General features: G+C 44.4%; 1 protein-coding gene across 4 annotated transcripts in view; it reads left to right on the forward strand.

The window, feature by feature from the left end:
* Positions 1-26,587, forward strand: part of IL13RA1 (interleukin 13 receptor subunit alpha 1) — a 48,352-nt gene that overhangs the window by 14,723 nt on the left and 7,042 nt on the right. For 3 of the 4 annotated variants that reach the window (XM_020963413.2, XM_020963416.2, XM_078147854.1), the window contains 8 exons: positions 2,833-2,953; positions 5,842-6,020; positions 6,896-7,038; positions 11,539-11,604; positions 11,879-12,011; positions 13,691-13,787; positions 14,735-14,819; positions 17,557-20,444. In XM_020963413.2, coding sequence (XP_020819072.1) covers positions 2,833-2,953; positions 5,842-6,020; positions 6,896-7,038; positions 11,539-11,604; positions 11,879-12,011; positions 13,691-13,787; positions 14,735-14,819; positions 17,557-17,649 — 917 coding nt within the window. In that variant the 3' untranslated portion in view covers positions 17,650-20,444. Of the gene's footprint in view, positions 1-2,832; positions 2,954-5,841; positions 6,021-6,895; positions 7,039-11,538; positions 11,605-11,878; positions 12,012-13,690; positions 13,788-14,734; positions 14,820-17,556; positions 20,445-26,587 lie in introns of those variants that run through there. The other variant, XM_020963414.2, reaches the window with a different exon arrangement.

Below are 26,587 nucleotides of genomic sequence, written 5' to 3' on the forward strand. Positions count from 1 at the left end.
CAGTTCAGTACCTAGGAGGGGCCAGAAAAGGGCAGGAGGAGACGGAGGAGGTAGGGTATATGCACGTCAAGCAAAGGGGCAAGGGACCTCCTTGGGAATTTGTCATCAGCAGTGGCAGCCCATGGGAGATAAGGGTGGAGGAAAAGCCACTGGATTTGGTGATTTGCTTGTCATTAATGACCTTAGAGAAATGAGTTTCAGTAGAGAGGTCTGAGACTCGAGGAGTGAATGGGTGATGAAGAGGACATTTTGGAAACAAGATACTTAGAAGAAAGAGACACTAGAAAAAAGCCAGTAGGTAAAGAAGGAGCAATAGGGTCAAATGAGGGTGATTTTTAAATTGGGGAGAATTGAGGATTTTTCAAGGCAGCGGAGGAGAGAAGATAGTAGACAGGGTATACACACACACACACACATACATACATACATACATACATACATACATACATACATACATACATACATACATACATATATGAGGAGGAAGGGAAGATGGCACAGAGATGAAGCTCAGCCTTCCTGACTGGCCTGGACCCTATGCTCAGCCAGTTCACTGATCTCAGTCCCAGAATCCTTCAGCCCTTTAAACCAGTTACCACCCCTGCCCTGCCAATCCCTAATTCTGCCTAACCCCCAACATGTACTTTTTTTTACTCCTAGCTTGCCAGATCTTGCTAGAGAAAGTTCAAAAGTGCAGATTGGGGCCCCTACAAATTCATGCTCTCTGCTAGCTTGGCCCTCACAGCTGTTTGGCAGTCCTTTGGCTCATCTCTTATCCAATCTCTCCTGTTCTTCAGAGGGATAATTCTAAAGTGTTGGTATTCCTCAAAGTCCTACCCTACTCACTCAGCTCAAAGTAGAATTGAATTGGATTGCTGCATTGGGAAGATGGAGTCCATCTATAGGAATTCCTTCAACTCTCCTGCTCTGTACCTTAAGCTTTTGTGTCTTCTGCCCATCCTTTTCTCTGTGTCCTCCTATTCAGAGGAAGTGGTAGCTTTCCTGCTTTCTAAGCCTACAACTACTATGTAGTTTTGGTTTTTCAATGTCCATATTCACTGGCCTGTTTCTCTGTCTAAAAACTTCAGTATTCCCCTGTCCTTAGGACAAAACCTTCCCTCCTTCATTTTGGTGTCAGAGTTCTTGAAAGAAATAGTGAACCCTTAGAAGCTGAAAGGACAGCATGAGCGCCATCTTTCTTCAGCCTGTTCAAGGTTTTCTCCTCTTCGTTGGTGCCCATGGTTACTTATTGTTATCATTATTGGAATTGGGGTGTGGAATGTGACAGGGCAGGGGTGACTGTCTAGCAGCTTTGAGAAGACCCCAAATTGGCCTCAACCAGGCTGCATTCTAGTTTAAGTGATTAGATGATGAGATACATGATAAAACTTGAAATACTTGAACCCGCAGGACTTTTTCTTTGCCCTGGCAGCAGCTAACTCTCCCATCTTCCCCTTCCTTTTACCTCAGCCCCCTGCCAGGCCCCCCTTGGCCTTATTTGCTTAGCTGGCTTTTCCCCTCTCAGAACAGGAGAAAGCAGGAAGCTCGATATGGCACCCAGGCCAGGGATTGAAAGGATAACTTGGATTAGGGTTTGATTTCCTCCTTCTCTGTGACTCCTTTTCAGTAGGAAGTGAGGCTGTTTGGGCCCCCGAAGAGTAATGATTCAAAAACCACTTGCAATGTAACTTCTTCAGTTATTTAGGCATCTGCAGTGACACCATTTAGGGCCACTCATGGGCAACAAGCTGGTCTTCTCAAGATCAAGTGGTGGAAGAAAGGGTCGGATGGGGTATGGGTCATATCTGCACTTGGCAGAATTGGGGGCATGGGGGAGGGGAGAGAAGGGGGGCGGGAATGGGGTGAGAATAGACTACAGGCTGACCCTCAGGTTAAGAAGGTAACCACATGGTGTGATTTGAGGGGAGTTGAAAGGACTATTTGTGTCCCCCCCCCTCCAGCAAAAAATAAAATCAACCCTACCAGGCCTGAAATTGCTAGTCCTTATTGTCATTCTTTTGGCTTAAGCCATTATTTCTAGAAGACTCAGGTTATAATGTTGGGAAAACTACCAGCTTAACATATTAACCCATTAGTAGTAGTCAACACAACAAACACATAGATTTGATTTTGAATGGACAGCCCAACTGAGGAAATATGGCAACCAGCAAATAGTCTGAAGAGGTAGAGAGTGAGGGGCTAGAGCAGAGCTTCATTGAGCTCAGCTGGCAGGTGCAGAAACTGTCACATCTAGGAACTATTTTCTGCTACAACATTAAAGCAAGAGATGGAGACTGAGAGCTTGCTGTGGCTTAGCTGGGAATCAGAGAACCCTCTGGCCAACTGGTTCCCTTATGAGTAGAGGAGATACTCTTAAGATGCAGGAAATGCTACCCTAAACTTTCAGGCCTTCCTCCATTGGAGTGCTGGAAGACCCTTGTGAGTAGGAAGGGAAGAAGAGCCTGTGACCCTGGTGGGCCCCCTGAGCTGGGTGAAGTCAGAAGGTACAGAAAAGGAGGGAGAGAGCAAATAAGACAAGCTACTTGTGACTGGAGCTGAGTCTGACCTCCAGTTATTGGCTTTTACCCGTGGGTCTGAGTACAGAACACTAATAATAAGAAGTAATAAAAGCTAACATTTCTATGGGGCTTTCAGGTTTGCAGAGTGCTTCACGTATATCATCTCCTTTGATCTTCCCAACAGCTCCACTAAAAAGACTTTTCATTTTATGAGGAAAGGTGGTGAGGTAGCTGAGAACATCCTGGTTGGGGATGGCGGGTGGAGGACGAGGGGGAGGCGTGCTCTAAGCTGCCCTGGCCTCTGGTTTTCCAGGTGACCCGGAGTCTGCCGTAACAAGACTGCAGTGTATTTGGTACAACCTGTGCCAAATGAATTGTACGTGGCTCCCCGGGAAGAAGGCGCCTCCTGGCACAAACTACGCTCTGTACTACTGGTAGGTGGGGCTCAGCAGCCTGGGGAAACAGCAATAGGAAGTGCCCCACACATACACACCAGCACCCATACACATACGCCCCAAAGGTGATTTCTAGCAGATGGGAAGCCCAAGCCAATTGTTAGCTCAGCCTCTGTGGAGCATACATCTCAAGGTGGCTCCTTATAGCTGAGCTCTTCCCTTTATCCAAAGAGCTCCGTTGAGTCTCTCTGTGGCTCCCAATTCTCTGCTTTGTCCACTTGCTGCTAAATTGGAGGAAGATAGGGCATTTGAATTAACAAACGTTCAATCTGTCCCTCACCTTTGATTAGAATGTCACCTTTTCATTGGCTTGTGAGTAAGGTCCATGCCCGCTCTGTCTGTAAAAGATGCTGTCGGACATTTGGCGAAGAGATTCAGAAACTGGCATTGCTTCCTGCTTCCCCACCTCTGTGTGGGCTCCCTACCTCGGGCATAGGAGCTCACCCCCTGCTCGTGAAACTACCCTTTGGTCAGTGGATCCTCACCCCCTGCCAGGCACACCAGAAGAAAAAGGGACAGAAAGTTCTCTGGCTGGGGGAGGAGGGAAAGGAGAGGAGATTAGTGACTGCCCCTCCTGCCCCCCCCATCAAAAAACTGGCATCAACCTAGAGGATGCAGGGGAGGTCCTGAATTTCTTCAGAGTCGATCTGCCAAGTGCAGACTCTCCAGGCCAGTGAATCCAGGTTGATTCTCCTGGAAAGGTTAGGAATCTTCAAATTCTGTCTTCTGTTTGTATGTTAAATATAAATTTTCTTTAAAATGAAGGAAAATCCCTCTAAACCAGTATGACAGTATGACCAGAACTCTAACTTAACATGTGTTTTACCAAACCAGTGATGAGAACGATCTGGCCGTACTTTGTTCCCTGCTAGTCTTTGTTCTTAACGCTATGTGTGTATTTCAAAAGAAATGCAAGATGTGCAGATTTAGAGAATCCATCCCAAACGTTCACATGGATTGTTTGTGCCCGACCTGTGGTCGAACATGCCAAGCTTGTATTGGTCTGATGAGCCACAGTCAGATACACTGTAACTTGACTCGAGCACAGTGAAGTCATTGTGGTCCTTTTTGAGAACAAAGACAACCACCAATGTATATATTATGTAGCTATCAGTATGTAGAACATATATGCCTTCGTATAAATATATACATATATATTTATATATCTGTATAGTTGTTGTCCTTATGTAGTCCTAGCCAGTGTGGACACTGGTTTTCTGGTTCTCCTTCCTTTTTGTTATTTTGCATGTCTCTCCATATTTGGAAATGGAAAGGAAAGAAAACCACGCTAAAAGACAAAAGACCTCAGATCAGTGCAGTAAGTCTTGACTTGGGGGGACTAATGATAAAACCTCTTCTTGGTGGAGAGATGGTGGACTACAGATGTGAGATAAGGCACACATTATCAGACACAGCTAAGGTGTTGGTTTGATTTGGCTATACTTTGTTAAGGGAGGATTCTATTGAAAGTGGTGATAGTTGTTTTTAAACATCTCTCGGCTGTTTTTATGGGACATGGCATACTAAGGGGCCAGTGGGGCTTTGCATATAGTAGAGGGCATGCTGTGGAGCAGATTATGGGGGGCCTTGAAAGCCAGAGAACGAGATTTGGATGTGAACTTATACACATTAGGAAAATCAGTCTGGCAGCTCCAAGTGGGATAAATTGGAAGATGGGGAGAGACGAGCAGCAGAATGACCACAGGAAGCTATTGGAGTAATCCAGGTATGTGGTGAGATAACAGCTTGGACTGTTGGTCTTAGGGTGGCCTTAGTCAGAATGGAGATGGGAGCTAAGGTAAGAAAGGGTGGGACTTTGTGATTGGATTTCGAGAGGGAAAGAAAAATGGCCATTCTAAGGTTCCTAACATGGGAGATGAGAAGAGTGGTGGTGATTCTGCCAGGGACAGAGATGGGGACATTTCGAAGAAGAGCCAGTGACAGGGAAGGGAGAATGTTGGGTTTGAGGAGCTTGTGGGCCATGCAGGTGGCAGTGGTTGCTAGGTAACTGTAAATGTGGGATGAGAATAAAGATGAAAAGCCAGAGCCAGTGATACCCACTTGGGGGAGTCAACAACAGAGAGGTGTTGGTTAAAGGAGGGAGTGAGGTTCCCAGGGATGCTTCCAAAGCCAAAGGCTCGGGACTAGGCTTTGAAGGCTGCTCTGAGAGGAAGGACAGTTAGCAGAGGAGGAAGGGAACGAAGAGAGCTAGGAAAGTAAAACAGTGAAGACGCTGAAGGAGGAGGGAACACTCAGGGCTCTGGAGGCTGAACTTAGAAGCAGCACACAGCACAGCTCCCTCACACTTGACTTCTCTTCTGCTGCATTTCTTAAGCACCAACAGTGTGCCAGGCACTGTGCTGAGGGCTAGCCCTTGCCTTCAAGGAGATCCCAGTCCAGGAGTGGGGAATCTGCGGCCTCGAGACCACATGTGGCCCTCTAGGTCCTCAAGTGTGGCCAAATCCAAATGGATTCGGTCAAAAGGCCCCACCCCTGTCCTAGTCTAATGGGGAAGACAACCTGTCAATCTCTAGCTACACACAGGCTAGGGACAGAGTAGATGGAAAGGGGAGAGATATTGCACAAGACAGGGCATGTTCATTATTGGGAACTCTTGTGAGTGAGTAAAAAGCTGTGCCTCAGGTAGAGGTTGACTCTTCATTTTCCACTGTAGATTGTGGTGAGGTTGTTTTCCTTCCTATAAATGGAAGCTCCTTCTAAAAACAAGTTTGAAGGATAAACTTGACCTTTCTCACAGCACGTCCTGCTTTCCGTAGACATGTACCTAAACTTCAGTCTGTCCTAGATTTTGAAATTTCATTTAGACAGTTTCTAAAATGGGTTGTCTCCATTTCTCTGCCTTGTAGGTACAGCCCTCTGGAAAAAAGTCTTCAGTGTGCAAACTACTATACGGAAGGTGAACTCATTGGGTGTTCTTTCGATCTACTTAAAGGGAAAGTTTCAGGTTCTGAAAAAATTCAAATAATGGTCACAGATACAGCTGGAACAATTAGACCCTCTTATAATATCACTTTCTTAAATTCTGGTAAGTCATACCTCTTACCAATCTGAGAAAATAATCACTGCTCAAATGTCTTCGTTTCATTCCTAACATAAGAATTGACTTTCTCCATTGACAAGTGGACTGGACCTCTTTAACCTACTCGTTGGTAGATCCTTGTCATGTGGAGTGGGATCATCTCCACCTGCCACGTAACGAAATAATGAGCATATATGTCATTGAACACAAGCTGAACTGTATTTGAACAGGGAGCCCCAGGCCCAGTAAATGATGGGCAAGTAGAGTTGGGGCAGATGCCTTGAAGCAACCACCACCTGCTGCTCCTCCCCAGATATCCACATGGGAGCTAAAGATGGCCCAGCCTAAGGTCTTAGACATGGAAGTGCTGCTGCCAGCCAAGTGGGCCACCATGCTGGCTCAAAGCCCAAGGCAGCCTTCTCTTTCCATGGATATTAATGGTAAAAGAAAAGAAAGTCTTTGGCTACTAATGGCTTCAGATTGTTTTCTCTTACCTGAATGTGTTCCCCACTAGTAAGGCACTCGGGCTTAGAGCTGACTGTTGTAAAACTGGATGGGCTAAGAACCAAACCTGGGGCTTCCTGATATTGTAATCCTTTGGCTGGTCATTAGCATGATTGTGTGACAGTTGGGAGACTCTTTCTCCTCCAGAGTCTTACATGCCCGCCCAGCATCACATGGGCTGAATTGGATCAGAAGGTCCTGCTTGGATATGGACCACATGTGCTGTTTTTCAGACGATCCCAGCACAAAGAGGGATGCGTACCACCAGACATCAACATCGAAGGGACCTTTCGGCATCCCCGCCCTTGTGTGTGCACACTGAACCTAAAAGAAATCCGGAGTTACTCTGTATTCTTGATTTCATTTCTGTATTGCAGTGAAACCCGAACACCCTGTCATAACAGCCCTCTCCTTCCAGAATGACAGCCTGTATGTGGAATGGGAAAGTCCAGAAAACTTTGAGAGCAACTGCTTAGTTTACCAGGTGGAAATCACTGACAGCAAGCCAGAGTTATACAAAGTAAGTTGGTTTGTGGCTTGAGCAATTCTAAGCTTGCGTTTCCTCGTAGCTTATGATAACCAGAAACATAAAGAAAAATGCACCTCAGTGTTGTACACTGCTTTGGTGCCCTCTGGGAATATTACCAGAAAGGCTCATCTGAAGGTAGGTTTGGTGGCTATAATGGGCAGAGGACACAGTTTAAGAATAGAGGACCGGCAGTTCAGAGTTCTCCCTAAGCTGGGTGACATTAAGCAATCGAATATGGTGGTCTTTGTGGGTGGGCCTCAGTGGTTTGTCGTCTGATCAGAAAGGCACTGCGATGTCCCGGGGAGCGCTGCCAAGAGTAGCATTGGTGGACCTGTCCCCATTTCACTTCAGCAAACACTTGCTGGAACTCTAATAGAGGAAATATACTTGTCTTCTCTCAGGAATGGAAGCTTGCTAAGGATGGGGATTATTCCGCCTGTGCCTTGTCTCCCCAGTCCTTGTACCTAGTTAGGTGCTTAATAAATGTTGTGTTTGAATTGAAGATACCACTGGGAATTGAGTAAATCCTCATATTTGGTCTATCAGTTTGGTGGCTCGAGGAATAGAGCTGTAGGCCTGGAGTCAGGAAGACCTGAGTTCAAATCCTACCTGAGACACTAACTGTATGATCTTGGGTCCGTCCTTCAACCTCTGTTTGCCTCAGCTTCCTCAGCTGTAAAATGGGAATAGTAAGAGCACCTGCTTCCCAGAGTTGTTATGAGGATCAAGAGCTGAGACCAATGCCCGGCATGTAGGAGGTACTTTCCCTTCTCAGCCTCTTGCTGGTTTTGGATGGCATACTTGTTACAGCTCACTGTCAGAGCAAACCTTGTCAGCATATATATAACTGCTGCTGGGGAGACAGCTGGCCTGAGCTCACAGGTGGAGATGTGCAAATGGGGACATGTGTTTGGACCTGAGTTGAATACAATCCATAGCATTCTACATAAGGAAGATGGGGGAGGCGGTGGAGGCTAGTGGGGAACCCAAGGCAAAGGATCCTGACTTCGGGATTCTTTGGACTTAGTGAGAGTTTGGAGAAATCATACATTTCCCTGATTATTTTAACCTTCATTGATAGTTCCTTGATCCCCTCTGAACACCTCTGCAGTTCACGTGGGGCACTTTGTGTTCTGCCTTGAGAGATTGTACTTACATAGAAGACAGAAAATTGGCCTTGAAGTTAGGAAGACCTAGGAAGTCCTGAAGCAAATCACTCAACGTTCTTAATGCTCCAGGCAACTTTTTCAGACTGTTACTTACTGAGAAGATGCAGAGGGAATTTGCATACCGGAGTTTCCTTCCGAGATGAAGTTCTCTGTCTAGACCAGGGCTTCTTAAACTTTTTCCACTCACAGCCCCTTTGCACATTTAGGCAGCGTTCCTTGGCGCTGTGTGGACATGACGTCATGCGCAGTGCAAAGTTCACATGCTGTGTGTTCAGAACCAGGGCTACAGTGGAGTTGCTCAGTGCAACGTGGACAAGTGCTGCCAGAAACACCTCAGATTCATTGCACATTTCGTCTTAATTAATTTTTGGTCATTGTGTTCAGAAACCTTACTGTTGCCAAATTTTTCACAACCTCACATGGGGTTAGGACCCATAGTTTGAGAAGCACTGGTCTAGACCACCCCCTCCATTACCTCACCTCCAGCTAACCTTAGCTGTATCACGTATTACAAGCTTCTAGGAGTATGGGATTTGGAATCGGACGACATGGGCTTAAATCTCAGGCCTGCTACTTCCTCTGAGTTACTTAACCACTCTGTGGGCCTTAGTTCTTCCCTGTACAAAGTCATATGGTTAGGTTAGATGATCTCTAAGGCCCCTTTCAGCCTGGAAATTCTCTGCCCTTCAGATGTCAGCCCTGGGGTGCAGGAGTGCAGAAGAACATCTGCCTGGTGCGATGGGATGAGCCCTTGGGCATCAGGAAGTCTCTTGGCACTGCAGAGTCACAGAATTGGTCTTAAATTCCTCGAACCCAGTAGGAATGCTTTTGATTTCTCCCCCCACTCCATGCCAAAATAGCCAGGAAAACCCAGGCTCAGAGTGGGTGACTTGCCCCCAGCCACTGAGCTTGTCTTGCAAGCCTAAGCCTCCCCAGGTACTCTCCATGTTTCCTTTCCACTAAGGCCCAGTGCCAAGATGAATGTAGTCCGCTCCCTTCCCTCCTGGGGGCAGCGAGGGGGCGCCACAGTGCATGGAGTCAAGAAGACCTGTGTTCATATCCAGCCTCAGACACTGACTAGCTTGTGTGACTCTGGGCAAGCCAGTTAACCTCGAAGTTTCCTCAGTTAGAAGATGAGGGTGATGATAACACCCTTCTCCCAGGGCTGTTGGGAGGATCCAATGAGCTTGTTATTTGTAAAGTGCCTGGTATATAGTAGGTGCTTAATAAATACTCATTCCCACCCCTATCGTCCTGCTGAATAGAGTCGTCTGAGCTGAAGAGAACGTGTATAACTATGGACATAGCAGCTTGACTTGGAATAGTCATTTATCTTGGCTTTTGTAAACGTCATACTTTTGAGTAGCTGGTGTAAATGCTTGACGTTCTGTCTTTAGCAGATGTTCACCAGCTGCTTCCTCTCCCAGACTACTCTGTTGCTTGCTGTGTTCTAATTTCTAGCTTTGCTTGTTAGAATTTTCCACTTTCAGTTCCTTTATTGGGAGGAGGGGGGCATCAATCAGTTTTTTGTTTAGTGTCCGTAGGAGTAGGAATCCAGGCCAGCATCAGCACGGGGACATTGCCAGGACCACGGCCAGCCCTAGGCAAATTGGGGAAGTGGGAAGTGGCTTAAGATAAAGCCCCCTTCCCAGATGCTGGGTTCCTTCATGTTCCTTTCACCCACCCCACCTATGAGAATGGTTCTTAAAAATTGGCGAATATGATGAATTAAAATGTAAAGAAGAAATAAGGCATAATGTCCTCTTCCTCTGTGTAGGGCATTTACATTTTAACAGTCAGCAAACCCTAAAGCCAAAGGAATGATATTGATAGTGAAAAAGTAGCATCAGGCATCTTGGGAGAAAGATGGACAGGCCTAGAGAGGCAGAGGTAGACGCACACATTCCCATACGGCCAGTGTGCCCTTTGGTTTTGTTTGACTCAGCTGATTTGTCACAAGGGAGATTTTTTTTCAAGGATGAGGAATTGGGAGGGAAAGTGATAGTGCTGCCCTCCCCGCCCCCAAAAAAGAAAAGAGCATCGCTAGAACCTTTTTAAAATTCACAAAAGAAAACCAAAGGGAATTGAGAGGGAGTCATGGACTAATAGGGTGGCTTTGAAACTAAATGTTGAATCTGTTATATACTTTAAAGAAAACACAAGCTCTGTGTATTATAGATTTACAGTTTCATAGGTTTCTCTTCTTTATACATAGAAATGTTTATATATGTTAATGTCTGTCAAGGTCACAATACCAAAAAAAAATTAGTCTTGGAAAAAAGGAAAGAAAATCTCTTTAAATAACACACACATTCTAGCAATTTCTGTAGGGAAGGATCGTCTTATCCCTACAGATGACCCCCTGCATGTAGACCAGTGGGGTCAAACTCAAAGAGAAATAGGCTCCACTAACCCATACAGAAGGATCCTGGTGGGTGAATGTTGACTTAGGAAACCACATAGCAACACTATCTCGAGTTTACTGGATTTTTATTTAGTTATTAATTTCCCCATTACATTTGAATCTGGTTCAGGCTGCATTGGGAGGGTTGGAGGCCTCCATGTGTTTGACACCTCTGACTGCAGATACCACTGGTATTCATATCCTGTCCTCTGCTCTGAAACTGTCTGGGAATTGGCAAAAGAGCCCGCAGAGCTGCCTTTTCTCTGCTTACTGTCGATAGGCTAGCCCATCAACATTTAGAAATTTTGTCTGCCTTCTAGATGTTCTGACAGGAGCCTTTCTTTTCTCAACATTTAATCCAAAACAACATAGCTGTGCCTCCCCCATACTTTGGTTCTTGACACCTTTCTGAAGATTCTAGTGGACCACATGTCAAATAAGCCTTCCAAGGTCTTCTCTCTGACCTCGTGCCCGGATTTTGGGATCTCTTGCTGTTATGGTACTGATGATCCTCTGTGTGTTTAATAGGAAGAAAGTTTGGGGTGCACCCAGCTCTCTCTCTCCCTTTCCCCCCTCCGTATGTCTTTCCGCCTCCCTCTTTCTCTCTCTTTCTTTCTCCCTCCCTCTCGCCCTCTCCCCCCTCTCTCCCTTTCCCTTCCTTTCTCTCCTTCCCCCCCTCCTTCTCCCTACCTTCCTCTTTCGTTCTCATTCTCTCTCTCTCATTCTCGATTTCTGTCTCTCTCTCCCTCTCCCCCACTCTGTCCTCTTCCCTTTCCCCCTCTCCCTATCTCTCTCCCTCCCTCTTCCCCCGCCCCCTTGCCTTTCCCTCTCCTTTGACTTTGACTCTCATATGTTGTAACTGGGATCATGAACCTGAAAGGTTCTAATGACCTCACAGCCACTTTTAATATTTTCAAGGCTGAAGAATCTAAAAATAAATGCCACATCTCACAAACGCCTCAGGACCTTCCAGGAAATTCCAAGGTCAGTAAATTCTTCATTATTTAATTTGTTCTGAATATCACAGACAAATTTGGGGACATTGGGGTTTTTTCCCCTAAAACACCACAAAATCAGGCTCATTTTATCCAGCTTATGATTACCAATTAGCTGTCTTTATTTCTCCTTCTGAAAGTCAAAGTAAGAGATTGGATTGAAATTTGCATTATTCATGTGAAAACATTCTGCTTAGAAATATGCAACAAAGTCGAATGGTGCCTTTCTCTATTACTTGGCCTGCTTTGATTTTATGTTTTAGGATAAAAATTGTTTCGTGATCAGTGATGTGGACCGTGATACTCTGTACACGGTCAGAGTGAGAGCCAAAGCCAGTAAGTATTGCTTCGAAGATAAAAACCTCTGGAGTGCTTGGAGTCCAGAGAAAAGCATAGGTAAGACAGTGGTAGAAATAAAGAGACTGCCCCTCACAAGATGCACACAACCACAGCCTTCGTGCAGGCCCTCATCCCCTCTTGGCCACCACCTCAAGTCTCTACTGGCTCCAGTTTGTCCACACTGCTGCCAACGGGACTTTTCTAATGCACTTTCTCTCTTTGGCACTTGAAGTGCTTCACTATCTGATGCCTTTCTGATGCCTTCCTAGCCGTCCAGCCTTGTTACGTATCACTTCATTCCACATACTCCCCAGTCCCACCACACTGGCCTTTTTGCCATTCCTCACACAAAACCATCCATCTATCATCTCTTAGCCTTTACACTGGCTGTGCCTCATGCCTGGAATGCACTCCTTCTTCACCTTAACCTCATGGAATCTCTAGTTTCTTTCTGCAGGAGGCCTTTCCCGGTCTATTCCTCCAGCTGGCAGCAGGGCCCAGGGCCCTCCTTCCATCTATTCCCCCACACACACTTTGAATCTGATTTTTGTGTCGTGTGTGTGTGTGTGTGTGTGTGTGTGTACCTATTTATGTACATGTTGTCTCCTCCATTAGAATATACACTCCCAGAGGGCAGGAATTGTTTTACTTTTGTCTTTGTATCCTCAAGACCTGGCCCATAGTGGGTACTTAGTAAGCATTGTTGATCGATCCCCACTTCTCCCCCTATCTCAGTCAGTACTGACTTCCTGCCTCACAGTATAGCTCTTCGTTATCTGTACTGTATTTGTGGCTTAGCTCCCTAGAAGACTATAGACTCAAGGGGCAACTGGGTGGTGCAGCAGATAGAGCATCAGCCCTGGAGTCAGGAGGACCTGAGTTCAAATCAGGCCTCAGACACTTGACACTTACTAGCTGTATGACCCTGGGTGAGTCACTGAACCCTGATTGCCTCGCCAAAATAAATAAATAAATAAGAAGACAACTATAGACTCTATAAGGGTAAGAACCAGGTCTTCCCCAGCTTCCAGTATAGCGCTCTGCACATAGTAGGTGCTTAATACATATTGGTGAGTTGACTGAATCAGTATAAAGGCTAGCCTCCTGGATGGATGTCTTACTGTCCTCCCTACAGGCCACTTAGAGCCCTCACACTGCCCCATGGCTGTCCCTACCTGGGCCTGTGTAGTCCTTTATGCTCAGGCCTCTTAAAAGTATATACCCCTGTTCTCACCCAAGAGAAAATGGATCTGGGCAAACTTACTATGTGATGGAATCCTCTTATAAAAGAAACAAAACCCAAAACATGTTTTTTCTGCCTTTGGTTTCTTGGGTTCTCTGCTAGACAGCAGTGACTGTTCATCAGATACAGTTAGTTACCTACCTCTGATGATGGGAGAGAAGAAGAAGATAGCACTTTCTCATGCACATAACACTGTCACAGATCTTCCCATTTGAGGCTAAATACAACCTTGTGAAAAATGGAAAAGAACTGTCTTTGAGAAATGAGTAAACAGGCCCAGAAAAGTTGAGGTGACTTAACCCATGGCTGGGAAGTACATCCCAGAGGGTCAGCCTCCTTGCCTTCTGCCCTCCTGCCTGCCCACCTTCCCACCTGCCAACCTGCCTGCCTGCCTGCCTGCCTACCTATCTGAGGGGCCAGGCCCACACAGCAGTTTGCTTCCAAAATGTTTTTACTCTGACTCGTGGCCTTCTGTGTACATTTTATTTTCCAGGCCAGAAGCCTGACCCCACGTTTTATACCATCACGTTACTCTCCATCCCAGTCGCCATCTCCATCTCCACTCTTCTCCTGCTGCTGTATTTAAAGAGGTAAAAGAGTTGCCATGACTAGATACCTGCCCATTGTCCAGGGAGAAAACCAGAGAGAGGCCTGCCTAAGTGGCCAGATTCTCACACAGGGCCCATCCATGCCAAGGTCACAACTCACAGCATCAGGTTGTGCTGTTGGACTGGGCTAATCCCTTTCTGACCATTAGGCCAGGCCCAATGCCAACAATGGCTCTAGTAACAAATATTTAAGAATGACATAGGATTGTTGATCTTGTATAGAACTAAAATTTTATCCTAATTTAAAATAGCATTGTGATTTAGAAATGGAGTGGTAAGAAATAGGAAAAGGAAATGAGAGATTAAGGAGGAATGTCCTTCTTTTCCAGAGCAATCTTTTTCAAGTCATTTCAGTCAGCAGTCCCCTGCCTGGTATATCAGACCTGACGAATCCCTTTAAGGCAAGGTAGAGATCAGCCCTTGGAGATGTGTTCATGTCTGCTCTTTTGGGGCCACCCAACCCCTCCCCACACACGTGCAGAACTGGAAACTCTTAGGACATTCATTTCCCACAGCTTACTTCAAGTAAATATACCAATCAACTTCATTTCTAGAGAGCCATTTTAGAGAGCCACATCTTCAGAGGCAACTCTATTTAAGCTAAGTGGCCTTTTATTATGGGCAGCTAGGTGCTTCTGGGGTGGATAGAGTGCCAGGCCTGCAGTCCGGAAGATTCATCATCTTCCTGAGTTCAATTCCGGCCTCAGACACTTACTAGCTGTGTGGCCCTGGGTGAGTCACTTCACCCTGTTTGCCTCAGTTTCCTCATCTGTAAGATGACCTGGAGAAGGAAATGGCAGTATCTTTGCCAAGAAAACCCTAAATGGGGTCACGAAGTGTTGGACACGACTGAAACAACTGAACAACAATAGTCTTTTATTAGAACTCTTCACTGAAAACACATTTCTGTCTTTTTTTTTTCCTTTAAGACTGAAAATCATTATTTTTCCTCCAATTCCTGATCCTGGGAAGATTTTTAAAGAGATGTTTTCAGACCAGAATGATGACACCCTGGTAAGCATTGACGGTTTGAAGTTAGAAATGTTTTTTTTATTATTATTATTTTGAATCTAAAATCCCAGGCAGCCTTGGGAAGTGAAGCACTCCAGGTAGGTTGGACCAGACTTCCTGATTTGTGGACTCCTGGCCCACAGTTCTCTCTGGCATAGCATGCTGCCAACAGCAATTTTCTTTAACTGCTTTGGGCATGGTCAGTCTATACCATGTGTGTCTCTAAAGCTGCCATTGTCTGAATGTGTTTTGTTCAAAAATTGTCCAACTGAATTTCTCTCTGCTCTTTGCTCCTTTGTGACTAAGTGGGCTGCCGTCTGTGTTAAGGAGATTTTCTCCTTTTCGTTGTAATTGATACTTCCTGATTTAAAAATCAATCTGTCTATCTACCCCTGCTCCCTGATATCCATTTGTGCCAGTTCAAGACTCCCAGTTTTGAAAATGGCCTTTTCTGGGGTTACAAATAACGAATGACCTTCGGATGGTTGCTCAATTTTTAAAGACAGGAAGATGCCATGCCGCTGCTTCACGTGCAGTGATTTGCTTCAGTGTGCAAACAGTATGCCAGCTTCTATGGCTAAGCCTTCAGCACACAAAAGCCAGATTGACTTGAGCAGGAAATTCACAGCAAGAGAATGTCCTCCCTAGTGAGAGTTCTGACCTTCAGGGCCATCATAAACTGAAGCTGGGTATTTCAGCACGCTGCCTTCGTTACCATGTTTATAACACCACAGTGTAATGGTCCTGTACTGAAAGCCAGCATTATACCTTACTAAAACCCACGCTAGTAAGGCTCACCCAGGGATGCTTTTCAGTCCTGTGGGGTATTTTAGCTATCTGCTGCATTACTCTGTTGCTCTTTATCTAAATCAGGGTTCTTAACCTGGACTCTGGGACCTTGGTTTTTTTGTTCGTTTGTTTTTAAATATTTAATCACTATTTCAGTAGATTTTGTTTCCTTTGTAATCCTCTGCTTTTTAGCTTAGCGTTTAAAACCATTGTTCTGAGAAGAGGCCCAGAGGGCTTCCTCAGGTGACAGCCAGAGGGCTTGAGTAGACCCCAAAAGGACAAAGTCAAGAAGCCCTGCTCTAAATGCTGTATGGTAGCTTCTAGGGGCAGCTAGGTGGAGCTGCAGTAGATAGGGTGCTGGACTTGGAGTCTGGAAGACCTGAGTTCAAATCCAGCCTCAGATCCGTCCTGGCTGCGTGACCCAGGGCAAGTCACTTAACCTTGTTTGCCTCAGTTTCCTCATCTGTAAAATGAGCTGGAGAAGAAAATGGCAAACCACTCCAGCATCTTTGCTAAGAAAACCCCAGATGGGATCTCGAAGTGACTGAACAGCAGCTTCTAGAAGGATTAGGTTGTGGGTTGGCAGCCTCCCCGCTTCATTCTTGATTTCTGTGTATAATTTTAAGGTTGAGTTTGCCAGTCGTTCTCAGTTTGAAAAGAATCCAAAGCCATGCAGAGTTATGTTCTACAAAGACACACTCAGTGTGGAAGTCATCCTGCCAGCAGCTATTGGGCTGCCTGGGTAGAATTTGACATAGGACCTGACTAAACCTTCCATCTAGTTGGGAGGTGAAGGAGGAAATTTGATTAATACTGTAATTTGGGAACATTCCAAATGACTTAGTGTATCCCAAGCAAGCACAGGTGAATGTGGATTCTAATTACTAGAAATTGATGAAGGTACAATTTTGAAGGACTCGTAATTTAGACTGGAGACGATGGGTGAGAATTTTGTCTTTTTTCTTGTGATGTTTTCCAGCCAGTATGTGTCAGGACAGAGCCCTCTAATCACTCACCCAATTGGGAAACTAGCTTGGGGCTTGTCTTGTACATGGTTAACGTGAGGCAGCTAGATAGCCATTGCGACTCTCTCTTCTTCATTTCCCTCCCATCTCTTCTTTTTTTTTCACATGGAAATCTATACTTAAGGAAAGTGAGACCCTCTAGGTAAGAAATGACCTGACCATAGTGGAGGCTTAAAGTTAGAATCACTGTTGGTGAACCCCTAGGCTATCGACTGCCTCGTATTGGTGCCTCCATTATCAGGAATTGCTTTTGGTCCTTTGGCTAGAACACTCCAGATGGCCCTACTTCATGCCACATTTTCTCAAATGAATTAGGGACACCCAGAAGCCTTATTGTAGCACCATTTACCTCAGTTAGCTTTTTGAACAGTGAAAAGAGCACAGGATTTAGAGTCAAAGGATCTGGGTTTGAATCCTGGCTCTGTCACTACCTGTGTGACCTTGGGGAATTCGTCCCTTCCCATCCTAGGACTGTCTAGAAAGAACTTGTTGGACTAGATGTCTTCTGAGGTCCCTTTCAGCTCTCCAGCCTATGAGTCTATGGGATGAATCACCTCTCTAGAGGCTAGGGGATTGCATTTCAAAAAGAAACAGGAAAAAGGGTTAATGACCAAGTAAACCAGTGGAAGGGAAAAGGCACCACTTTTGCATGAGACTTAGCTCACATTTTGGGAAAATTCCCATTGTATTTATCCCTCAGGACAACATGTTTACCAATATGCAACAATCTCATGCATTTTTCTCCCTTAATGTTAATTCCAGATCATTCTGTTTCCTTAACTTTCCAAATAGATGAGAGTTTCTCAGGTCAGGAAAAAGGCACACATGTTTCCATGCACGCAAAACCAAAAATAAACATTGACAATGAGTGCCCAGGGAAAGGATGTCACTTAGAAGTAATTATCTCTTTTTTCCCCTCCCTCCAGCATTGGAAAAAGTGTGACATCTATGAAAAGCAAATTAAAGAAGAAATTGACTCAGTGGTGCTGGTCGAAAATCTGAAGAAGACCTCTCAATAAAGTTAATAATTTATTTGGAGGTCACATGTGACTACCAGGAAATTTTCTCCCATCCTTCATTAGTTCCTTTGAAAATCATTCAGTGAAAACTGAAACCATTGGGCCAGTTATAGTCAGAAGAAGTACATTATCAAACAGTTTCAGGTTCACAAGTCATGTACCTAAAAACCCAGAAAGAGGAGTGGGCCATTCTCATGGAATCAAAACAACCATATTTTGTGATGGTTACAAATTTGAATATTGGGAGAAACCACTTTTTTGGGAAGCCTACCCAGCCAAAAAAAAAAAAAAGATGATGGCATTAAGGATAGCACATTTAAACTTGTGTGGGTTTCTCTTTTACCAGTCAGCACCAGATGGCAGTGTGTTTTTGGGGGGTTTGGGTTGGGTTTTTTTTAGGTTTTGTTTTTTTGATGTTAACTTCTAATGTAGGAGAGTAACCAGAGTATATTTACTTTGATCAAGGAAAGTCAGTGAGCTGATATACTTTCAATTTTTATCCTTCTCAGAAGTTTGTTGCCTTTCACAACTCATAGTAAGCCAGAATCATAAGTGCCCTTCGGTGCCTGTCCTGAGGTTGTTTTGATAAAAAGTGGAATGTGACAAACCTACCAAGATGAAAAACCTTCACTTATTTCATTTGGGCTTCGTTGGCATTTTCTCTTTCTCTAATTCTGAGATGGTTTTATTGTAATCTTCCAGTAAGAAATGGGCTCATTACAGAGCAAGTAGAGGGCCCAGTTGAGATGTTGGTCCCTTCAGGTTCACAACTCTGCCAATGTGTGTATACTGGACAAAAAGAATTCCCAGCTTTCAGTGTCCTCTTTGTCTGCCCTTGAAGGGGGCTTGTGTCAGATGACCAATGATGTAAACCTTTGGAGCTGCAGTGATCTACCTGCCTTCGAGTCTGTACCAACTTTTAGAAGTCCTTATTGGCATTGGCAGTGACAATGGCCAAAATGAGGTCAGGCTGAATCTCTCCACCTGGAACTTGGAAAACCCACCGTCGCTCCTAGAAGCAGATGGGCAGCAGAGGCCACAGTGACTACAGTAGTCTTCAGGGCAAACCACACCAGTTCATGAGCTGTTGCTTTGCCTTACCTCGGCCAAGAAGTATTGAACATCTCTTGGGTGTGCCCCACAGCATGCGAGGTACTGTGGAGGCCAGAAACAAAAGTTGGGGGCATCATCCCTGCCCTCAGAGTTTATCATCTAGTGGGAGCCTTTTTGGTTCGTTGCTGTATTGGTCCAACCTCTTCTCTGCTTTCATTTTGTAGACTTGCCCATTCCCATCCCAACCCAGAAGTTGCCTGTCCTGTTCCCTCTTGGAGTTTTCTCCCTGTTTCCTAAGACCTGCCCTACCCAACAGAGAGAGTAGGAGATTATCAAACTGAGGAAAAACAAGAGGGTGCTGAGGAAGACCAAGTACCCCCACCTTTCTCTTCCTTTTTTCTCTCATACTCTGACTTAAGTAAATGTGGGTAGGCTGGAAAATATTGTTTTGGTTTTGTTGGGGGGGTTTAAACCTATCTATAAGGCTATATTTGTTACTCAGTTTTTAAATATTAAACCGCAAATGTTTCTGCATTTTTTTTTAATTTTTAAATTTTTTATTTTTTTGCATGTTTTCTAACTGAAGAGTCAGGGGTACTCTGAAGTTTGCTGTTTTGCTTTGGGGGAAAAAAATAGACTTGATTTTCTCTTGGTCCACAAAGCTGGCCCTAAGAACTCTTTGGAGCCCCACTGCCTAGCCTTAGCTTGAGTAAGCAGAGTGCCTTGTGTGAGTCACCTGCCAGCCAAGTAACCCACATATTTACTCAGAGTTTTTTCACCTCATGCATTCCCTCCAATTCCCAGTAGCTTTAAGGAGGCAATTCCAAATTGCTTTTCCCACATTTCTCCACCACCACCATCATGGTCGTGTCCATAACAGCTGTCCAAAGGAGCCTCTCAAGGCACCATCAGGTTATTGCTTTCAATAGGTAGGAACTTTGGTGCTTAGACCATAGCCTTCTCTAGTGCTTAGAGACTCATTCCTACTGTGTGGTGAGCGTGTAAAGGGATCGAGGCAAGGGGGCTTCAGATCTGGCTCTCAGAGCTTTTGTGGACAGGGACGCACACTGCTGGGCAATCCATGATCTCCACAATTGTGGAGAAGACCTTGGTTTTCCTGTATGTTGAGCTGTGTGGCAGAGTTACATTTATAGCAGTTTCTCTGTGTGTTTATTTTTGAGGCCATATTAAGGCAAGGGGACAGATTGGTGATGATGTCCCTTTCTGCTCTCGCTTCTCTCTGTAAGGAATTTGTTTTCCTCTTTGGGAATAAGCATCAAATCTAGCTGATCTAACTTGGAGTAATTACTCTCAGTTGCAGCTTAGGCCTGTTGTATTTAGCCAGGGGACTGCTGATGTCAGCTCACAGCCTAGTCCAGCAGCATGTATTAGGGACCCCCACCTCATCTTGGCAGTGATGAAAACAAATATGGTCTACAGATTTGCAGATTAGCTGCAAGCCAAGCTCCAGGAGGGCAGCCACAGGCATGCTCCAAGAAATGCTCTGTGGAGAGGTTCTCTTACCTTTCCATGCTTTCCCTGCCCGGAACCTTCTCCCCAACCTAGACACCTGTGGGGGTGGGGGGCATGCTTCTCAACATTTAGCTGCGACTCTGCACACTGAAAGATTAAGTGGGCCGCTTTTATTTTTAGTTTTTGAATGTTTTTTCCTTTAAATTGGAGATCATCTTGTTTGACCTCTTTTGAAAGTTTAAAATAAATCTGGACTTGACTCAGTGCCATCACTTTGGTCTTATTTTGGGTAAACTTGTAGGATTGGCAGGGCAGAGAAGAGTGGAATTCAAAAGCCAGCGTTTTTGTGAACGTCAAAACTGTAGCAATAGAAGCCGAATTGACATTTAAATATGAGAGAATCCATCAACAGGTCTTTACTAAGCACCTACTGTGTGCCAGGCACTATGCTAGGTGACTGAGGATACAAGAATGGAACAATCCCTCCTGGCATTGAGCTTACATTCTAATGGGAGAGACAACAAGGACCACGCATAGGTACACACATATAAAGTGAATGAATACAAGTGCATACAAAGTAGTTAAATACAGAGCAGTTTTAGTGGAGAGGGAAGGACCAAGACAGGTTTCAATTGTGAGCTGCTGCTATAGTCATTCTCCCAGGGGCCCCAGGCGCCTCATCTCCCCATTAGAATCTTGTGGCTTCCACGGCTCTGCCAGCACTTCGTTGAGTGTAAGTACAATCCTAAGCATGTACAGCCTGGGGAGTAAAGATGTTTATGCTTATAAGAGCTGGGGTTGGGGGTAGAGGAAGCAAGTATTTGTTACTAGGCACCACACAAGTACTTGTTAAAATGGAAAGCTTTCTTTAGTTTACAGAAACAACTCTGTCATAAGAATGCAAGTAGGATTCTCATTTTTCTGGTGAGGAAATGGCCCAGAGAGCTTGAGTAACTTTCCCATGATCACACAGCTAGATTTGAGATGAAGAAAAGTCAACTTTTGGAGTAGAAGGTGAAGGCTTCAGCAGAATACTTTCTGGTTTCACAGTTTCCAGAATGAAATCCAGGGGTGGGGAGCCTACGGCCTCGAGGCCACACGTGGCTTTCTAGGTCCTCAGGTCTGGCCTTTTGACTGCATCCAAATTGTACAGAATCGTAAATTGTTCTGTAAAATTTGGATTTGATCAAAAGGCCACACTGGAGGATCTAGAAAGCCACGTGTGGCCCCGAGGCTGAAGGTTCCCCACTGCCTGTAGACACTCGAATGATTTGCCCTCCTGGAGCGTGTTAGCTTGTTTAGATTTCATTTTAGGATAGTAGTATCTCATAAGGTACTTCCCCATAATCCTGAGAGGCCAGATAACCAGAAAGAGGCCATGTCAGACACCAAATTGCCCTCTGACTTTCACATTCTCATGTTTCCAGTCACCCTTCTGTGCTTTAGTAAAAATACTCCCCCAAAATACCATGTTACATAAGGGGCTTCCTTGCAACTCCTTATGACTCATTACAGAGCTCAGGACAGACTGACCCTTCTAACAGGACATGGGATGTGTGGGAAACCAATCTAGCCACCACAAAAATGTTTTGTCCAGCTCAACTGTAGGGGGAGGGTCCGAAGCACATTTTTTTTCTAAAGAAATGTACTGTTTATATTTCATTGACTTGTGGCATCTGGTAACATCCCAGTTCTTTTGTACACTCATTAGCAGTTGTGGAGGAAATGAGAAATGAATTCAAGCACCCCACTTTAAAGCATTAACAATTTGAACATTCTGGTGAGCTCTGCAAAGATGTAGACTACGATTGGAAAAGGGGCGGCTAGTTGATGCAGTGCATGGAGCACCAGGCCTGGAGTCAGGAAGGCTCATCTTCCTGAGTTCAAATCTAGCCTCAGACACTTGCCAGCTGTGTGACCCTAGGCAAGTCACTTAACTCTGCCTCAGTTTCCTCATCTGTAAAATGAGCTGGTGAAGGAAATGGCAAACCATTCCAGTATCTTTGCCAAGAAAATTCCAAATGGGGTCACAAAGAGTGAGACACAACTGAAAACAACTGAACAACCACAAAAAAAAAAAAAGGCTTCGATAAAGTTCACTCTAAGAGAAGAATTGTATTCACATTGTAAGTATCGGTGTTTTCTACACCAATCCCAGGATAATGGAATCTTTCCAAACTTTCCCAAAGTTTTCCCTTCTGCAAATTGTCACAAGGAGGAATCATACATACAAGACTATATCCTGTTGATATCATATATCAATCATACAAGATAACTTTTAGTCATAAGATTCCTGATAACATTTGTTCAGAGGTAACTATGCAGAGCAATGGATGGAGTACTGAACTCCGAGTTAGGAAGACCCAAGTTCACATCCCCCCTCTGACAGTTAGATGACCAGGACAAGTCACTTAACTTCATCGTTTCCTTATCTGTAAAATGGGGATAATAACAAATACCTATCTCAAGGGTTGTGTGAGGATAAAGTGAGATAATATGCCAAGTACTTTGCAAACCTTAAAGCACTGGAGAAATGCTAGCTATTATTAGCCCTAAGAAAATAGTTAATCATTTTCTAACTGGTGTGCTAGATAGGCACTGTACAAAAATTGTTTTTATTGGTCTTTAGACCACTGGCTAAAAATGAGGATTTTCTGATAGTTTTCTGATCCCCAGCATCCTCCCCACAATCTAAATGCCATCTCTCCCTCCCCACGTCCAATCTGTGGCCAAGACGTGACAAATCTTGAATACACTCCCTTCTCTCCCCGGCCCTCGTCACCTCACACCTGGACTGCTGCAATAGCCTCCTGGTTGATCTCTCTGCATCAGTCCGTCCTCCACTCCTGAAGTTCAGCTCTGACCATGTCCCTTCCCCTATTCAGCAAATGCCATTGGCTCCTTGTGGTCCCCGGGGGCAAACAGAGAATCGTCTGTTTGATTTTTCAAGTCCTTTATAACGGGGCCCCTCCTCCACTCCAGCCTTCTTACATCTTACATGTATTCTTTGATCTAGTGTTACGGTAGAATAAAGCTACTGAGTAGTTACATCTGGACACCAATTTATTTAGTAATGCATGGAAGTTCCAGAAACAAACTGAGTCCAAGGTTCTCAACTGCTAAGGACATTGACTGTTGCTTTCTACATAGTTAATATATGATTCAGGCGGAGGGGAAAACAGGAAAAATAGGATGTAGGGATTGAGATAGCCTGGTTTCTTATTGGTGGAATGGATCCGGAGACACCGAGGTGAGAGAGAGAAGGGTAGTTTTGTGATATTCCCTAAATTGAGTGACAGTTGCAAGGGAGAATAATCTTGGCATGTCTCCAAAATCAGGTGACTTCTAAGAAGTTGAAACCTAACTTCACAAAATGGTGAACAAGGGAAAAATGGGGTCACTGATGCTATTTTTAGTGGAACACTAATGACCCTGGCCTCCCTGCTGTGCCTTCTACGGGAAGCTTTTCTTGATTCCTCCTTAAATGCTCACGCCTTCCTGCTATTGATTATCTTCATTTTGTCCTGTCTCTGTCTTGCTTGTACATAGCTGTTTTCATGGTGTCTCCCCAATTTGGATGTGAGCTCCTTAAGAACAGAGACTGTCTTTTTCCTTTCTTTGTATCCCCAGAACTTAGCATAGTGCCTAGCACGTAGTAGACTCTTAAATGCTTGTTGACTGACTTACTGACTGATCTATGTGGAATAAGCTTTTAGTGTTGGAAGAGGAGTATTCTGGTCACTCAGAGGCTGACGGCATAATGTCATAATGCAGTGGACAATTCCTCGAGGGCCTACCTGATATTCCTGAAAATGGCTGGTTATCTGGCTTGAGGAATGTTCAAGTTGAAAAGAATGGGAGTGACCAGACCTCTGATGATACAGAGGAAAAAACCTGTCTAAGATCACACAGATAATAGCAGAGCAAATCACATGTGGCATAGTAGGACTTTCAGAGCTTCTGTTTCTGCCTTTGACTCTCCAATCAATCAAGCCATTTGCATTAGCAGCCAATAGAATCATCTGTTGAAGTTTCCCAGTTAACTGGGCTCTGCACTGGTAAATATAATTCCCAATGCCTCCCTTCTCAGACACCTGTTTTTCTGGACCAGTATGGTAAGGAATGCAGATTCAGATGCAACAATTGCACAAGAAATTGGCTTTAGAACAGGGGTTCTGTGAATGTTTTTTTTAAAACCATGTCAATAACTGTGTACTGATCATAATTGGCTTCCTTTATAATAATAATAATAGCTAACATTTATATAGAGCTTATTATGTGCTAAGCACTTTATAATTATTATCTCATTTGATCCTCACAACAACCCTGGAAGGTAGGTGCTATTATTATCCTCATTTTACAGATAAGGAAACTGAGGCAAGCAGAGGTTAAGTGACTTGCACAGAATCACATAGCTAATAAGTGTCTGAGGCTGAATTTGAACTCAGAGCTTCCTGACTCCAGGCCCCAATGCTCCGTGCACTGTTTATTTTATACATCTAAAAACATTATTTGGAGCAGGGCACCATAGGCTTCCCCAGACTGACCAACTGACTGCCAGAAGGGTCAAGGACACAGACAAGGTAAAGAACTCCTGCTTTGAAACCATCAGAAAGGTTATATACTTAAATTCCATTCCCCCATTAAAATGTAAGCTCCTCTAGGGAAGGGACTTTCTTTATTGCATGTGTTTGTATTCTCAGCACTTAACACAGTGCCTGGCACATAGTAAGTGCTTAATAAATGCTTGTTGACTGAACTGGAAGAACTAATGATGCTGGGGGTTATAGTGGAAAATGACAGAGTTTTCTAACTCCCAGAATTCAGGGAGTTCAATCAGAGAACAAGATCCCAAGAGAGCTACGTAAGGACTTTTTGATGAAAGGAAAGGAGTTCTGATGTCAGCAGATGTGGAGTATCCCTCTGCCATATGTTTTCCTATCATGTGTGCTTCATACCATTACACTTTAAATCTGAGCCCACTATCCACATGGATGTTGTACGCATTTGTGAGAGAATGCATCTCGGACTTTTGGGGGAATATTCCGCACCAAATGGTCTTGCTATTTCACCTTAAAAAATGTTTTTGCTAAAAGCTAAATGATCTACTGGCTGATTATCGATGAAGAGCACACCAGTAGGGGCTCAGAAATTGCAATTATAAGTAGCCTACCACAGAGTTACTCCTAGAACCCAATCTAGCAGTTGTTTCTCTAGGAACCCACTCTGAATAAGAGCAAAGGTTGGAGACAGAGAGGAGTGACCCTACATAATTGTACCGATAGAAAGCTGTATAGGTTGCTGATTCAACTAAATATCATGATCTGGATATTAGATGTTTCCTAAATGGATGGGTAGCCCAAACATTTTATCAAGTGGTTATGGCTCCGCAATATTCTGGGACTTCATGCATCCACAAACAGGTCACTTGGAGCAGAGGTGTCAAACACAGGCCGCAGCCCATGACAGTCCTGAGAGCTACCCAAACCAAATTAAAATGTAATTGGGAAATATTGAACAAAATAAATCAAAATATAAGAAAACATAGGCAATATTACACTTTTAAACTAATTTGTGGCCTGCAGGAACCCTTATGCTCAGATTAGTGACACCCCCACACCCAGTTTCTATTTGAGTTTGACACCAGTGACCATCTCTAGATAATTCCTCTTCAGCTTGGATCCTGGGCTGAATCTATTCTAGGACAGAGAGGAGCAAGCATGTGTCTCTCTGTTTTATCCCTCACTTGATATTAATGACTTCAGGGTTGTCAAGGTTACCTTTTGTAATTTTGACATGTGCAAGACATACCTTGTTGGCATTTTGCTCTACCAAAGCAGATGTTCTTATGAGCATAGCGTGATCTTCAATGGATGATGATGATGATGATAACAACTGGTCTTTATACAGCACTTAAGGTTGCAAAGCACTTTATGTTCACTCATCTGATTTTCACAACAATCCTTGGAGGTAGGTGTGTTATTATCTACATTTTTACAATGAGGAAACTGAGAAATAACCAGGTTAAGTGACTTGCCAAGGGTCATACAGCTACTAGTGTCAGAGGCAAGATTTGAATTCATATCTTCCTGACTCCAAGTCCCATGCTGTCCCTACTGTGCCACCTAGGTACATTTTTCAGTCTACTGTGGAATATTGCTCGTCAGCACGTGCCTGTTCCTAGTTAATACCTTAATTAAGGATTCCCTTAATGAGAATGCAAATTATTGTAATGAAAGTAGGTAGATAAGAAAGTAGTCACAGGCTGGCAGTCACTTGTTCTTTCTGCCGCTTTTTCTTCTTGTTTTGGCTCATTTGGTCTGAGATCTCCCCCCCCTTTGTTATCTGCCCTGACTTCAGACGTCTTCGCCGCCTTCAATAGCGTGTTGCTATCCACACAGATTTCTTCTGT

Source organism: Phascolarctos cinereus, unplaced genomic scaffold (assembly GCF_003287225.1).
Source record: "Phascolarctos cinereus isolate Bilbo 61053 unplaced genomic scaffold, phaCin_HiC Scaffold_8;HRSCAF=390, whole genome shotgun sequence".
In the NCBI taxonomy this organism is placed as follows: domain Eukaryota; kingdom Metazoa; phylum Chordata; class Mammalia; order Diprotodontia; family Phascolarctidae; genus Phascolarctos; species Phascolarctos cinereus.